Here is a 16084-nt window from a genome sequence, read left to right as displayed (position 1 = left end):
CAAGAGATCTCTCTTTGCGATCCACTCTCTTTCCATCTCTTAAACTTTCCGATGATATCCGAGCGTTCGATAACATCTTACAAACATGGAGACTTACACATCATCCTCTTACATTGGACCAACTATTGGGCAAACCAACCGCACCTAGCTCAAGCTCACAAAACAACATCCATCATAAATCAAAGCGTGACTCCTCTACTTCGACATCAACCACAACATGCCAATTCTTCGTGAAGACCGGTCGTTGCAAGTACGGCGAGAAATGTAGATTCGTGCATCAAAGCCATAAGGCCGGTGATTCTCCGGATGCTCCAACCCTGAGCAGATCCCACACTTCGCAGTCCAAAAGCCAACATGGACAGACCGGAGCTTTTACTTCTCCTGAAGAATCACTCTGTCGGTACTGCAAAGAAAAAGGTCACTTCAAGCGGGACTGTCCCAAGCTAAAGGGACAAGACTCGGCGATAGGACCGACGGAGAGAGGTACCGGAAATGCTGACTCGAAGACTCCTCCTGTGAAGACGTCCGAGACGAACTATGCTATCTCTTCTACTGGTTCTGCTATTGAAATTGGTTCTGTCGAGATATGTACTCCTTCCGGCGAGTTCCTTGTTCTCGACGCCCTCTTCGATACAGCTTCTACACTCAACCTAATAACAGAAGATTTACTCTCAAAAAAACTACCAGGCTTCACTGAAGTTGCAGCAGCGATCGACGTGAACAGCCTCGGTGGGAGAGTGGACCTAACTCGGTGTGTCTCGGTTAAGATGAAGAGTCCGAAAGGACCCATAATTATCGTTCCGTTCTATGTCATTGCAGAGCGGAACCGGCTCCCTAACAATCTATCGGTCCTCATCGGTCGACCAGCTCTTCAAGATCTCGGCTATCGTCTCATCAACCTACATCAGGACAGCGAGCAGGAAACCAACACAACAGAAGAAACCAACACGTTGTCACTCTGTGAGCAGTTCGGCTGCAAACCTACCGAAAGACTATGCAACTATTTTTTATGGAGCGAAGGACTTGCCGACAAGTACAACAACTTGATCGACGAGCCCCGACCCCCAAGTCTATATAGCTCAAGAAGAGTCTCTGAAGAACCAGACATCCTGACCGACAATTACCCGGAAGATGGAGCTCTGGTGACGGACACGACATGTCCTGCTGAAGATACAACACACTCGATCGAGCGGACCCGCTCGAAAAAAGGTGGTTCGTTGACAGCGACGACGACTCCTACTACAAACGACTTCATTAAGTACAGCATCCCCGTACCAAAAATCTCCGGTAGTGCTATAGACTTGGACATCAACATCGACGTCATGGTAGATCGTGGCTTCAACTACTTACTCGAACGCCTACGAGACTGGCGACACATCCCTAACGGTAACACATACAAGACGAGAGTGAGGCCCTTGGGGCCCGGTGAGCACAAGGACTGCCCTGGTCAAACGCACGTTTATGAGATAGATTGGGACGATGATGTATCGTCGCCAATGCCACATACTATCAAAAGCCGAGATTTCTCCACTGCCTTGCTTAAGCGCCTCGATAAGAGCTCTCAGGCATGCTTCAGAGAGGAAGTCTCACGGTATGTTGATAATAAATGGTGGTTAGAAGACGACGACGACATCACCCACGACGAGTCCTATATATGTGTGTTTCCTGTGAGTCAGCCAAACCATCTGGGGCATAGGGTGAGACCCTGTGCAGACTGCAGGTCAGTCAACCAAGGCTATCCTGAAGCAGGTTATAACAACCTCTCACTTAGTGAATGTGCACAGGCTCTACTCTCCGCTGACGTCAGTACTCTGTCCTTTAGGGACATTGCTAAAGCGTTCTACAAATTACACCTCCCACCGCACCGGACGTTGACTCTGAAGACATGCAACAAGCGGTATCGGTGCCGGAGGGTCAGCTTTGGTGTGAGGTTTGGGCCTCTAGCCCTCCAGTCTTTCACCGACTACATGACCGACAGTATCTATATGGCTCTTACCGGAAACCCTCCTCCTGACCAGCTTCTTCCCGAGGAGAGATACCAGTATCTACCAAACCTTATCATTCTCTGCTACTACGATGATATAGCGATAGCTTCTAAGGATGAGAAACTCGTCAGAGTGGTTTGGAACCTACTTGACCGCATAGGGGAACGCCTAGGGATTACTTTCCCAGCTGAAAAGTCCTCTTGGTTAACTTCTAGTACTTCCACTACCACTTCACACTTGGGCCTTTCCTGGTTCTTTGAAGCTGACCGCCTTAGAGCGTCCTGTGCTATCCCTGATCTCAATTGCCTCGATACAGCGTTGGATGGTGCTGTTACGAAGCGAGGTTTATTCAGCCTCTGTGGTAAGTTCACGGACCCTCTATCACTGCATCCAGAAAGAGATCTGCTAGTGGATTCTATTCGGTCATGGTCTGGCCGATTCGGTCATGCCACTGATAGAGCCTCCTGGGATTCTGAGCTCCGCATTAATAGGAGAGATAGGGAAAAGCTCAAGCGGCTACTGAGCAATATAAAGGAGCTCTCTACTCAATGCAAGCATCAGAGTTGGGCCGGCTACAAGCACATAATTGTCACCAGCGACGCATCTGCTACTGGCTACGGCTGGTCGGTGATGGCGACATCATGCTCTACTGCAAACACTACCAATATACCGGTTGTGGAAAAGTCCAAACGCTTCCCAGACGCTTTGAAATGGCACTGCAACCGACTAGAAATGTTTGCTATAGTCGACGCGGCAAAGCGTTTGTTGAGGCTGGTGGAGATTGGCTTGCAAGCCGATCAGATCATTTTCCTATCCGACAACAGTAGTGCTGTTAGCGGGTGTCGATCCAAACAGCCTCGGCTCGGTAGTTATGACAAACTGGCGTTGCAAAGGCTTACTCAGCAATTCACTGACATAGAACGGCTTTTGCGCGGCCGTAACATAACTGTTTCGATCACCCATCTTGCTGGTAACAGCAACACTCGGGCTGACTTCTTGTCTAGACTACCAGGTTCGCTGGATCTACCCACGGGGGCGCCTCAAAACGGCAGTGTCTTTGTCCTCGTTGGTTCTGCTGATCCATTACATGACCGCGGCTCTCTAGATGGACCCCTCTATGACCACAGCTTCCTCGAGCAGTGTTCCAACGCTCTCCGATACGATGCCACAACCTGGCGCGGCATCGAGCTCAGGCGTCTAGTTAATTCACAAGACGACAACACTGAGAAGAAGGTCAAAACCAACCTATTTTCTGTCAGCGATCTCGGTAACGTCTACTTTGTTGACACTAACGGTACTCATCGTCTATATGTGCCACACGAGCCTACCGTCGAGCGCCACTCGACACTGAGATGGAAACTACTCCTCAAGGCACATTGGCCTCACTGCCCGTTGCAGAATATGAAGAACAGACTCCGCGAGCAGTGTTGGTGGCCAAAAATGAAGAGTGACATCAACAAGTTATATCAGAACTGTTTCTCTTGTCGACGAGAACTACTACGCCTAGTACCGCTGGGTGGTCAGAGGTCACGCCAACTTTCTAAGAGGTTCGACACCTTGGTTATAGACTTCTGTGGGCCTTTTTCTGACATCACAGTCGATGGTATCACATCACCACACATCATCATACTCATCGACTCCTTTACTACTTGGTTAGAACTCCGTCTAGTCGAAGGTCCCACCGCTCGAGCAGCTGCGAAGTCCGTAATCGAATGGTCCCTACGCTTTGGTAGCCCCCTATATCTGGTTTCTGATAGAGGTCTGGCGTTTACAGCCGAGCTCACGAAACTCGTGAACAAGGCCCTCTGCATAGACTCCGTTCTCAGTGGCGGTTATCATCCTACACCACAAGGACAAGCTGAGAAGGCTGTCTCCCTCGTCAAGTCATCTCTGAGGAAACTATGTGCTCACGTGCCTATGCAACTTGCGTTGCAAAACCTCCAATGGATCTGCCGGTTCCACAATACAGCACCTAGATCCTACGGTGACGAAGACATAACTCCAGAAGACCTTGTATACGGCGGCAGGAGTCGTGACGCATTACAGGCCTTGCTGGAGGCAGACTGCTCTCGGAGCTCTGCACATGATGGTGATTCAGCCTCATACTTGAGGCAATTGCAAGATGAAGTTACTTCATTGAATACCGCCTGGAGGACTATACTGTCGGAAGGACGCGCTCTCAATCTCTCTGGTAACTATCGCCTAGAGCCGTCTGTGGTACAAGGCGAGAGGGTATTCCGAATCATAGTAGACGGTCTAGGAAAACGACGCATCCTGGGTCCCTACACAGTTCATGAGCTACGAGGCGAAGATTCTTCTATGGCCATCCTATCTATACGCGGTGAAGTACTCCCCAACCCCGTACCTCTATGGCAACTTTTCCATGCTCCTAACGACGACATCATCAAGGCGTACGGCACGTTAGGCATCCCCGAGCTAGACGACCTCTTAGCCAAATCCTGTGAGTCGCTCGCTCCCGAAGATCTTATTTGTTTCCGGAACCCAGGAGAAGATATCGAAGGGATTATCTCTATTGACCTCGGTAGAATACAACACAACAACATCGACAACAAGGAACTAAAAATCCGTCGACTGGTAATGGATGCCGATGGTATCTGGTATGATACAACTGACAACTTCGTCTATATATCTTACTCTGACGTGTGCTGCACAGGGCCGAAGGTATCATTAGATCCAACTGGTCGCATCAGCAGAAGTCTACACGCTCTGCTCCAGCGCATTGGCGTTGAGATATGATCTTCTCTTTGCTGCTATTTTTTTACTCATCACAATTTTGGATCGCCCTACGATCCTTTTTTGGAGGGGGAGTGTAGGCTCTGACTGAATCTGTCAGTAAATATCTGAACTGTCAGTAAGATTGCACGAAAAGTGCAAGAACCGCGCATAACGACGGTTTCGCTGAAACCAACTCGGATGGCCTTAAGTACTCATTAAGGCAGCAGTTATTGAATAATGTTGCATCCACCTACGCCGACGGGGTCTCATAGCAGGAGCGGTCGATGCCTAAAGCTCCCCGGTCGCTTTGCTAGCGGACTAAGCGAACCATCGACCATCATGGTGCTCCCAACAAAGGGTGAAGTAGTCAGGGGTAGCCGCGAGACAACGTCCTCCAATCCCACCCCCTCAAGACCAAAAATACCAAGGTAGGCGCTCACAAACAATCTCTAGAATCTCAGTGCCACCCCATTGACCTAGACCTCCCGACCTAGTAGTCCCCGATCTATATGCGACAAAGGAGATTCTTGCGTTAATAGGCAATGGCTATTGGTAATGAAAAATTAGAAAACACCAATCCATCATTTAAAACTATGTAACACGAACTCTGTGTCACAGAGGCCTTAAGAGTGAACTGAAAACAACATAGTAGCTAAAATCAAAATCGATCATTATGCGAGCGAAATTGAAGATCGGGCACGCACAAAGAAGACAAGAAAGATATTGAATCTTAATGAGAGCGAGAACACGAGTCACAAAGGGAACGGTCATCAAGATAATTACCAGGTGTGAATCCTTGACTAAAGGTAAAACTAGCTTGCAAGTCCATTAAAAAAACCAAAGGATTGCGGGTGAAAACGGAGAACGGGAAACCCGAAACCCCACCCGAAACCCGACAGGGCAACCCGAAACCCGAACTCTCATCCAAGTGTAGGCTGTTATCCAAGGGCGAACTGATCCCAAGGAAACCAGAAACCCGAACTGTTATCCGAGTGAAGACTGTCATCCAAGTGCGAACTGATCCCAAGGAAACCAGAAACCCGAACTGTTATCCGAGTGAAGACTGTCATCCAAGTGCGAACTGATCCCAAGGAAACCAGAAACCCGAACTGTTATCCGAGTGAAGACTGTCATCCGAGTGCGAACTGATCCCAAGGAAACCAGAAACCCGAACTGTTATCCGAGTGAAGACTCTCATCCGAGTGCGAACTGATCCCAAGGAAACCAGAAACCCGAACTGTTATCCAAGTGAAGACTGTCATCCAAGGGCGAACTGATCCCAGGGAGACTCCCTTAGGGAGTCCATTAACAACGATACAAGCCCAAACTGATCGTAGGGCAACCTGCGCTGTTCATGCAGTTTTCATGCAGTCTGACTGACACTTCAGACATTTACTGATAGTTTCAAATTATCCCCCCTTGGTTTAGTATGGTATAGTGACCCGAACATTGGGACCCCTATTCAATATCAACGAAATATCTTCAACTAAGTTCGAGATGGAGGATAGCTTTGGAAGCATGAAAGCAAAAAATAAAGCCAAGCCCGCCGCGAAGCGGTGGGCTTGGCTTTATTTTTTGCTCGGTTTTAGGAGATGGTATAGTGATGGATTAGTAGGCTAGGATCCTGTACTGTCCCGCAGGATTACTCGCCCGCCCAGGAATGCCTGGAAGTGAAAGAAAAGAAAATGCCGGACCTGGGAATAGAACCTGCGCGGATTAGAGAAGCTAATTAGTCGTTGCCTACCCCTGCCCAGGAAAGCAAATAATATGAGATTATTGAGGTTGCTTTTCATTCCTAATGGCGACCACAGCCGACAAGCCGGCAACAGCAGGGCTCACTGGAGGGACTCTGGCCGAGTCCTTTAGAGTGTCCCGTACCATATCCAGCTTTTACACCGGTGGCCGTATTCTTCACGGTGTGGGCTCGGGCAAGATCTATGCCCTCTGTTCGGAAGGGGTAGTACTGGGTGATAGGGGGGTATTGAGGGCTACTGTTAGGTACGCGTAGTGGACCCGGCCAGCGGGGAAGTTGAATGCGAAATTGAAGTGGAAAATGATGGTATCACCACATTTGCTGTCTATGACACCAAGGACGCCGCCCTGCGTCGGGCCGAGGCCCAGGGTAATAGTCGTCCGAGTATTACGGACATACCGTGCCTGGTGTTGTGATGTATACGATTGGTAATGGATGTCTTTTAGGACCCGGTGGGGAGGTGGTGGCCATGATCATCACAGCGGGCCGGTCCCAGCTCCTACGTCATTGGCTCATCAGGAGGACCACTTCGGACAGTAGTGGTCTCAAGCTCCAGGCCCAGTTGCTTAGGAGTTGGGCCTCCTCACAAAGTGTGGTCACCTGTATGGACTTCGACACCTCTGGAGGGCTGTTGGTCACTGGTGGCGTCGACAACAGCGTTAAGGTGTGGGATATCCCCGGCTATTTCTGTAGGGTCTGAGCCTTGGCCCCCACGGTAGTATCGGACTCCCCTCAGGCACCCACCACTTGCGGGGCCACAACGCTCCAGTGTCACACGTACGGTTTCTCCCCAGCCAGGCCAGACTTGCCTCGGTCAGCGAAGACTTCGAAATAAGGGTTTGGGATTTGGTCCAGGCCGCCGCCGCAGCAGCAGGTGGTGGTAGTGGGAAGAAGGGTGGCCCACAGTGTCAGATGGTAGTAGGGGGGACTTGCCGTCACCGGGGATCGAACATGCGTCAAGGTACTACGTGATCATCAATCCTCCATCACTACACTGGAGATCGGGGGCCCACACGGAGAGGTAGACCCGAGCCGACGTCTGGACTTAACATAACATTGCATACAGACCCTCATCTCGGCGGGCAAGGACCAGATGGTGAACTTCTGGGACGTTACGGTCCACAAGGAGGAGGAGGGTCGGCGGGAGATCACTCGGAAGCCTGCCCATGTCCTACCTGTATTCGAGGCGGTCCACGCGATGTGCTTATTGCCTAACAAGCTCCTGGCCGTAGTAGGGGAGGAAGGTACTACTGGGCCCCTGGGGGCGTCCACGGATGGCTGTCGTGGCAGGTACGGTAAAGCTGTGGGACCCCATACGTCGGCATACCTTTGACCAGACCAAGGCAGCTGATGTCGGGGTCACTGGCTGCTTTATTCATGTAGGCTACTTCTCTAGGATCACTGCTACTACTACGGGTCCATCCTCAGGCCTTTTGGGTATCATCCATAGGAGAGGAGGGTCACCTTTGTACGGTCGGGGAGGACAGAACCTTGACCATGTGGAGGGTCAACACCACTGAAGGGGACCAGCCACAGCGTTATAGTGATGCCCGACTCGAGTGGGAACGACAGGTCATGGGCGACTTGGACGAAGTTATATCGACTAAGTGGATAGGAAAGGATAAGGTCATTGCCAGTAATAGCAGCAGGGCCTTGGGCCTCTCGAGGGTGATGGTCCTGTTGGCCCTCATCAGGTTTCAACGACTCCAATCCTAGAGTGGTATCGGGACTCTCGGCCGACCCCAAGTCCCAGATCTCCACTGTGCCTTTGCCTGGTCATGAAGGGACGGTCCTGACCATCGCTGTTGGTGGTCCCGGCGGCAAGCATGCCCGAGAGGAGGACGACGCCCTTTATGCTCTCACTGGGTCTAAGGACCAGACCGCTAGGCTTTGGGACCTCAACACCAACAAGTGCCTCGCTGTCCTTAAGGGTAGGACCACCCCCTAGGGTAGTGAGGCCAGTGCCCCTCAGGTCACACTGGAGCGGTCACTGGAGTGGCCCTGAGTCGTCGGCGACCCGGCCAGGCCTTCACATGTAGTAGTCTTATTGCTAGTGGTCCTCTGTACTGTCTGTGGTAGGCTCAGAGGACAAGACCGTCAAGATGTGGGATATTGCCAACGTCCTCAGTGGGGCAGGAAGGGAACCAGTGGAGGTAGGTTGGTCCACCACTATGTGGGGGGGGCCTCCCGGTACCTAGTAGCAGTGTTGAGGCATACGTAGTAACTACGTCGTAGTTTAGTCTCTCTCACCTGAGACCACATTTACCTAGAACTTGAAGTGCGGTGTACACAGACCAACAGGAATTACTCGAAATTCTCTGAGGGTCTCCGCGATGTTATGACCGTGTTTGTTGTTGTTGGTATTCTCTCACACTGTGTCATGGTCAGATTAGCTCAGCAGTAGCCACCGTAGTGGCCCACTTGAAGTCGGCCAATGACGTCCAGTGTGCCCCCAACGATAAGCTCATAGCCTCGGCGGGCCAGGACAAGCTGGTGGGCCCCGGCCGCCGCCCTGTCGAGTTCTTGTCAACTTGGTGGTATCAGGTTAAAGTGTGGAGGGTGGGTGCTGCTGGCAGTCTACAGAAGTGGGAGTTGGCAGGGACCTGTACAGGCCATCGTCGTGGTGTATGGGCGGTCGACTTCTCCCCAGTGGATAAGGTCTTTGGTCCACATCGGCCATGTTGGGATCATGGCTCCTCCTTCTAGGTCCTGGCCTCGGCCTCGGGGGACTCCTTGGTGAAGTTGTGGAACCTGGTGGACTATACCTGTATAAGGACCTTCCAGGGCCATGAACACGCCGTCCTTAACGTGAGTCTGGTCCGTGGTCCTACATAGTAGTACTGGTGGTCCTGCATTTAGGTCAGCTTTGTTGGCCCTTTGGGTATGCAGTTGGTGTCGTCTGGTGGAGATGGTCTGGTCCGCCTGTGGCACATTAGGACCAGCGAGTGCGCGGCTGTTCTGGAGGGACATGATGATAGAGTTTGGAGTATGGATGTAAGTTGACGGTCGTGGGATTCGAACCTGGGACCTCTGTCGGGATGGTCCAGGTGAATGCCTCGTCGAACTGTCTGGTGACCGGTGGTGCTGATAGCAAACTCCTGCTATGGGAGGACTGCACCAATGAGGAGAAGGAGAAGACACAGCAAGCATCGGCCGAGGTACTACATAGTTGCCGTCACTGACTGAACTTTGGCCCTCCAGGCGGCTCAGCGGGACACACGCATCCAAATGCTATTACTACAAGGCAACCACAAAGAGGCCCTGGACCTAGCCCTGAAGCTCAGACGGCCTGGTAGGAGTCCTCATGAAGGTCTGTGTGGAGGTGTCCTTTTATAGGGTTGATGAAGACCGTATTGGAAGACCATGCGTGGAAGTCCCTGACGACCGCTATGGAGGGCGAGGAGGCCCCTATGGACCTGGACATTGGCTCATGGGTGGAGGGCCTCAAGGAGGAGGACCTAGAGGCTTTGGTCGATGTAGGCTCCAGGGGGGACGACTGGTCCTCTGTAGTGGTCGTGGTTAGGTGTGTGGGAGGTGGCAGACCACGGCCAGGAACTGCGACTTGGCCCACTCAGTTATGAACGAGATATTCAAACGGTTACCAGTAAGGCCCCATGTACATCCCCTCGCGGTCGATGATCGTCGTTGTTCCCTATAGGCATCTCGTCTGTACCGTATTGAAGGCATTGGGTCCTTCCTGGACTCGTTCGTGGCCTATGGCGCGAAGCATCTTCGAAGGTAGTGCCACCTGAGCCGCACCAGAGGGTAATGTAATGGTCCTTGTAGGTTGGAGGCCCACACCTCCCGAGCCTTCCTGTGTGATGGTATTCTGGCCAGTGTTGGTTCTACCAACGTCTTACCAGAACTGTCTGAGCGGCGCATGATAGACATCATCACTGAGGACCCCAAGGAGCCCTCGGCTAAGCGACAGCGGCCCCAGTGAGGTGCCATCAGCCCTCACAACGTATCCTTAACGTATGTTTCTTTACCAGAAGGTTCGTCATCACTGACCAGTAGAGTTAAATGTTGTGTATTGCGTTGAAGTTGTAGCTGATACATTTCCATAACAACGTCGATCACAGGACCATTGAGTTCGAGGGTCTTGACTGCCACTGATCCGACTCAAGGAAAGTTGACAATTCATTACGACATACCTGGAATCGTTATGTTAGACGTGTGAAGAACTACTCTGGTCAAGAGGGCATCGTGTAATTGACACTCAGCGCCGATACAACACTTTCTGAACTACTATTAGTAGTATGTTGATTATTAAAAATGGTGCTTTAATGATGTCACTAGCGAAAAATTCAAGTAAAAATTGTGAGGGCATTACGGTCTGTGTCGTTGAGGTAATTTGCAATGCTACTACAACGGACGAATGAGTCAATCGTCACGAGGTACTACGACCATGCTAATTCATCGCTCCACGAATCCGTTCACTTCAATTTAACTACGACACTTAAAACACAAATAATGATCAGAAACTGTAAATAATACCAAGTCGAAAAATCAAAGAGCCGAATGCAGGAGGATTCATCCCACAAGTAAAACTTGACTATAAGGGCGTTTCAGACTCTGAGGTTTACAACGAGGGACTGTATGAAAGAAAAAAAAATGATCACTTAGGATCGCAAGCTTGCAAATCTTCGATGGTCCATTGAGGAGATCACAGGTAAATATAAACGTCCGTGCCTGAAAGCGACGATACATATACATTGAGATTTCACCTGTGATATAAAAGCACTAGTGAAATATACACTTCACGACTACTGCATAGCGCGAATATCGCGTTCTTCACAGCATCACTTCACGTAAAACAAGTGGAACTCCACTGTCTAGTGAAGCGGCAATAGTCTTACCAGCTCCTGGTATGCTGTTGACTTCCAAGTCACCATCAAAGTACCTGCAAGAGTACACTCATGGAGTATGTCAAATATGATCTCCTTTCGAGCTATCACTTCATCCATGCCATATTACCAACTAAAAATTTCCCATTAACTGAGAAAAGTTCTCATATGATATTAGAATTTTCCTCAGCTATTGCGAAATTTTAAGAGATAAACTATAAGAAGAACTATGATAACTATAACTATACTTATCATACTATAACTATGATCAGCCACCATATAATACCACACAACAGCTTAGCTTCAAAATACCCACACCCTAACCTCACCTGGCCATGACCGTAGAAATTGGCAGACCAAAACCAAAACCAGCCAGGGGCGCGCGCGAGTCAAAATCGGGGAGTTCCTGCGTGCCGTCTGGCTTCTGAGTCGCCGACGAATAAAAATAAGAACTCGCCTAAGACTCGCATTCGATTATACTAACAGGAATTCACCACAACTCACTTTTTTCAAAATCTCGCGTTTCATACCGTAACCTCGATCGGCGATTTTGATGGTCCTCTCGGAATCCCACATTGAGGAGAGGTCCGGTAAGGTCACTGCTACCGGGGGCAATCTGTCAACAGGAGTATAAAAATTCACCGAAAATTTCGGAAAATTTTTACCCAGCGTTTAAGCATCGCTGATAGTCACCACCATTGTCGAACAAAGCTTTTTCAACTGAAGCTCTCATGGCATTCTGTAGAGAAAATACAATATTCAAATCGACAATTTTAGGCTCACTTTCAGAATCTCCAGAAAAATATAAAACAAGTGTTGGGCAACATATGCAAAACTCCTCTGCGGCGGGGCTACTGTCAGGTACTCCTCCAATGACATTCCGTTAACCACTAAATCTGAGATCATCTCATCATAGTAATAGTAAGCGGATGGACGCGTACCCGGCGCTAAACCGTTGTAGTCCCTACGGCACATATATTTAGCAGCTTCATAAGCCTGCTGGAGGACCAGGACGGGCAGGGTATTCGTTGTGAGAGCACCTGTGTGAGTGTCGTCTCCACATAAAATTCTGCATAAAACTCAATATTTTCCCAAAATTTCCTGAAATTTTTTTCCATCATCAACATACATTATGTGTACACATTTTCCACGCAAATATCAATTGTAAATTCTTACCAACAACACGTGGTTTTTCGTTCAACATGTGCATCTTTTCCCCCGGGCTCGACAAACCCTCCCTCGTCCAGTTCTCCTCCTTAGCTTCGTTCAAGGCCAGCACGTGAGAAATGATCAACCTAAAAGGGACGGCCACACACAACATCATCATCGGACTTGTCGAAGCTCACCTGCAGGAAATCCTAGTGGAAAAGAAATCATCCAATTTCCGCTCGATCTCCGTAATAGCCGGTACGCTTTCTCGGGTGTGTAGGAGAGTACATCTGGCGTCGTACTAGGATGACGACGACGACGTAAACATACGACAACGGAACGCTACCAAGAAGGGCTTACCTGTGCTCGAACGCTCTCTTGGAATTCGAGGACTCCCCTTGCGATGCCGATCATAGTACCTTAGATGGAGAAAACTAATATGAAATAATTTTATTGGAGTTTCACCCGTTTTACGCCAAGTGATGAGAAACGCGATATTCGCACTATATGTTTTTCACTAGTGTTTTTCATATCACTAGGGTGAAACTCCATTGATTCTAATACTTCACCACCAATACGCCCACAAGCACTGATGTGTTTCGTATCGTCATCAAGAACGAGTTCATGTATAGAAAAAAGGTGTTAGACGAAATTTATCAGATGAAATTTCGCGCAGTATTTTGACGTTCAATTTCCATGTCAGTGACCACAATACATCGGAGTTTCACCCTAGTGATATGAGAAACATATTTCACGACTACTGCATATCACCGCGATTATCCCGTTTTTCACCGAGTTTTACGCCACTTTACGTAAAACGCGCGAAACTCCGATAAACAAAAAATACTAGAAAACGAAATCTCCTAATAAAAAATGACAAAACTTCAAATTTGTGACCGCCATACGAGTATAGCTAAGCCGTGTTGTCGGTGTTGGACATTAAACTCACACACATACGCACGCTATACAAAACGACCGTAACAGTCGATCAAGTGCGCACCTTTGTGACGTGTAAGAATATTATTCATGACAATCTTCACTTCAGGGCTCCACACTACGTCATCTCCCATTTTTCCCTCTAGTCTGAAAAACAATTTCGAGGAGGAAAATCACGACCGATCTCACTTGGTTAATTCTTTGAAATCCTGCAAGTAGTTGTCAACAACATGTTTCACCGAAGGAAGCGTGGCAAAGCCAAACGGAAAACACTGGAGTTCATAGCCGCATATTGCAACACCTACGAAAACGCCTTGGTGTAGTCTACCAGCGGAAAGTTACCTCGCTTCAAACTTTGTAGAAGATGAATGGTCCGGTCGTTCCTACTGTATTGTTGTAATGCCAACAAACTCTCTAAGGTGTATTTTGGCAGTGGAACCTGTTACTCGAAATGGTGATGAATATTTACAGAAATTTTGGTATCTACCGCGAATATACCAAAATTTCTGTAAATATTCGTTCAGGATCCGGAGAATCATCCAGGAACTATAATGGAGTTTCACCCCTACTACGCGAAGTGGCGTAAAACTCTGTGAACAACGCGATATTCGCATTATGCAGTAGTCGTGAAATGTTTATCATATCACTAGGGTGAAACTACAATGTTCCCGGGGCGACCCGTTTTGAATTTTCCACAATTTTCAATCAGTTTTCCACGTAAATTTCATCACACAAGGAGCATTTTCGACATTTTTCAAGGCCTGGTAGGGCGTTATTTCTCGATCTTAAATGTGTCCCTGTCTATGCGTTGCGATTTGCCACGCACACAGTAGCTGCGTGAAATTGTGCGGAATTTATGGTTGAGTTCGATTGTCGGAAAATTTTTTCTGAGAAATTTATATTTCGAAATAATCAGCTCTGGTTGAAATTTCAGTTCTCTTCGGAAAAAATTGCGATCTAATACCGAAATTATTTCGCCAATTGAATCGAGTCGGTAGTAAAGCCCTTTTCCCATATTACTTGTGCCTCTTGCGCTATCAACCCCAACGCACACGGCTCGGATATAACGCAGGATGGTCCGGTAGTAGGCCCTAGTCTCAGCGATCTACGAGCTGTGGACGAGAGAGCTACTGTGGACACTTCGAGAAGGGATGGTTGGAGGATTGAATTATTTATCATAAAAACTGAATACTTGAAAACATTGTTTAAACAGTGTTTTATACAGTGTTGTGACTCACTATAGAGAACACTGGAGTTTCACGACCCGTTTTACGTGAAGTGGCGTCGTAAAACTCGGTGAAAAACGCGATATTCGCGGCCTGTAGTAGTCGTGAAATATATTTTTCATATCACTAGGGTGGTGAAACTCCAATGTATGAAAACACTGTTTCGAACGGACTGTTCGAACCTGACTTCACCGGTAATGAGCCTATCATCCGAGCCCATTGAATATTTATACACGACCAGTGAGGTCGACATTAAAGTTGGGCTAAAAAAGTGCGGCGACGCGTATTGACACCCTTCACCGCTCCTCTGAATATTCCACTCTGGCTGAGGCGTCACGTTGACGTTTTTCTTGCAGTGCATGCAATCTCTTTACTTGATCCAGCCACTTTTGTACCAAATTTTATGCTGGGGAATTTGTCCACTTCTGTACCAAATGGGCGAGCGCTTAACAACTATACCACTCGACACCGAACCTTTCTGACTTTGTAACACGAGGGGTGTTCATCACTACCTTATAGTACTTGCACCTGACTCGCCTGGCTGTGGTTATCCGTCCGAAGCCGCACTACTTAGTTTTACGGGTTCTCCAGCTTTTCGTACACACTCGTGGGGTTGTTCGTGCGATAATTGTGGAGCCCGTTGACTGCACAGCATCTTGCTCACGGCAGAATGGTGTGTCGGTTAGGCATGTGAGGTTAGTAACGCGAGGTTGTGGGATCGATCCCGGTAGAATACTATTTTGTACGAACTAACTTCGGACTCGGGGCACCAAGCATGACGATACCGCCACTAGAGGTGTCACCTGAACTTGGGTTTGACCGAAGGTGATGAGCGTTACGATGGCTTACTCATTCGAGTGGGGGGAGGTGACGGCCGAACGCTTGCTTGGTGCGAAAATCCTCGTGGAAGCCTCAGAGGCTCAAGTCCCGTATCATGCTTGACATACTGCTGCATGTACTCACGTTCTCTGATAAATCATCAATGGAAAAACCCTAACTTCTCAACCACGGATTCCTCGTTAACCACGATGAGTGAGCAACCGCCGTGGACACCATTGGAAAGAGCACAATTTTTCTATTGAATGTCGTCCTTTATGTCAGCAAAAGTCTTGCCCACCCACGCAAATCGCGCTGAGCAGTTTCTTTGACCGAGCACTCTACTAGAGAGTTCTCACACCTTCACATTCGGAAGCATCCGAAAATTGTCGATGAAAAGCTCCCTTCCTATCCCCAAATCCCCTGCCCAAAAGAGTCGACCCGCTCGATCATCAAATGAGAGAACTTGCAACAGAGTATGAAAAAATCGCTTTTGGGCAATTTATGGCAAGTGAAATAGCAAGTGTCATAAATCTCGAATGACATAAAAAGAATATTCGGGCCCCGTCAGATGTCCAAGCACTACGCGATTTATACTCTACGTACGCCACATCAGCGTGCGACAGTCCTAAGTTC

At 48.8% G+C, this 16084-nt stretch overlaps 3 protein-coding genes across 4 annotated transcripts; 2 read left to right on the top strand and 1 right to left on the bottom strand.

Annotated features, from left to right (window-relative positions):
• Window positions 1-1985: 1985 nt before the first annotated feature.
• On the top strand, window positions 1986-4742 carry Pmar_PMAR009952 (gag/pol/env polyprotein, putative; the record flags this gene model as incomplete). Its single annotated transcript, XM_002777099.1, has 1 exon — window positions 1986-4742. The coding sequence occupies one exon, from the start codon at window positions 1986-1988 to the stop codon at window positions 4740-4742; it is 2757 nt and encodes a 918-aa protein (XP_002777145.1).
• A 1758-nt stretch (window positions 4743-6500) lies between these two features.
• Pmar_PMAR009951 (conserved hypothetical protein) lies at window positions 6501-10498 on the top strand. Of its 2 annotated transcripts, XM_002777097.1 has the most exons (22): window positions 6501-6678; window positions 6720-6843; window positions 6921-7163; window positions 7211-7389; window positions 7436-7495; window positions 7541-7718; window positions 7765-7853; window positions 7903-8110; window positions 8169-8405; window positions 8447-8509; window positions 8554-8627; window positions 8863-8967; window positions 9019-9132; window positions 9181-9282; window positions 9334-9468; window positions 9522-9632; window positions 9676-9766; window positions 9811-9950; window positions 9998-10078; window positions 10133-10212; window positions 10261-10413; window positions 10470-10495. In XM_002777097.1, the coding sequence occupies exons 1-22, from the start codon at window positions 6520-6522 to the stop codon at window positions 10489-10491; spliced, it is 2748 nt and encodes a 915-aa protein (XP_002777143.1). In that variant the 5' UTR covers window positions 6501-6519; the 3' UTR covers window positions 10492-10495. The 2 variants fall into 2 exon arrangements, with proteins under 2 accessions (XP_002777143.1, XP_002777144.1); XM_002777098.1 differs by having other exon boundaries at window positions 10261-10498.
• A 770-nt stretch (window positions 10499-11268) lies between these two features.
• Window positions 11269-13540, bottom strand: Pmar_PMAR009950 (pyruvate dehydrogenase, putative; the record flags this gene model as incomplete). Its single annotated transcript, XM_002777096.1, has 10 exons — window positions 11269-11377; window positions 11651-11778; window positions 11826-11937; window positions 11987-12060; window positions 12105-12217; window positions 12263-12361; window positions 12498-12616; window positions 12668-12771; window positions 12831-12889; window positions 13471-13540. The coding sequence occupies 10 exons, from the start codon at window positions 13538-13540 to the stop codon at window positions 11269-11271; spliced, it is 987 nt and encodes a 328-aa protein (XP_002777142.1).
• Between the last annotated feature and the right edge of the window lie 2544 nt (window positions 13541-16084).

This window comes from Perkinsus marinus (assembly GCF_000006405.1).
Source record: "Perkinsus marinus ATCC 50983 genomic scaffold scf_1104296952298, whole genome shotgun sequence".
Lineage (NCBI taxonomy): Eukaryota > Perkinsozoa > Perkinsida > Perkinsidae > Perkinsus > Perkinsus marinus.
Note: the sequence above shows the minus strand (reverse complement) of the source record. Positions and strands in the feature narration are given on the sequence as shown.

Coding starts and splice junctions, on each gene's coding strand:
- Pmar_PMAR009951 (XM_002777097.1), top strand. CDS start 6,520: ATGGCGACCACAGCCGACAAGCCGGCAACAGCAGGGCTCACTGGAGGG. Junction 6,844..6,920: donor GCGTCGGGCCGAGGCCCAGG/GTAATAGTCGTC, acceptor GATGTCTTTTAG/GACCCGGTGGGGAGGTGGTG. Junction 7,719..7,764: donor GGCCGTAGTAGGGGAGGAAG/GTACTACTGGGC, acceptor CTGTCGTGGCAG/GTACGGTAAAGCTGTGGGAC.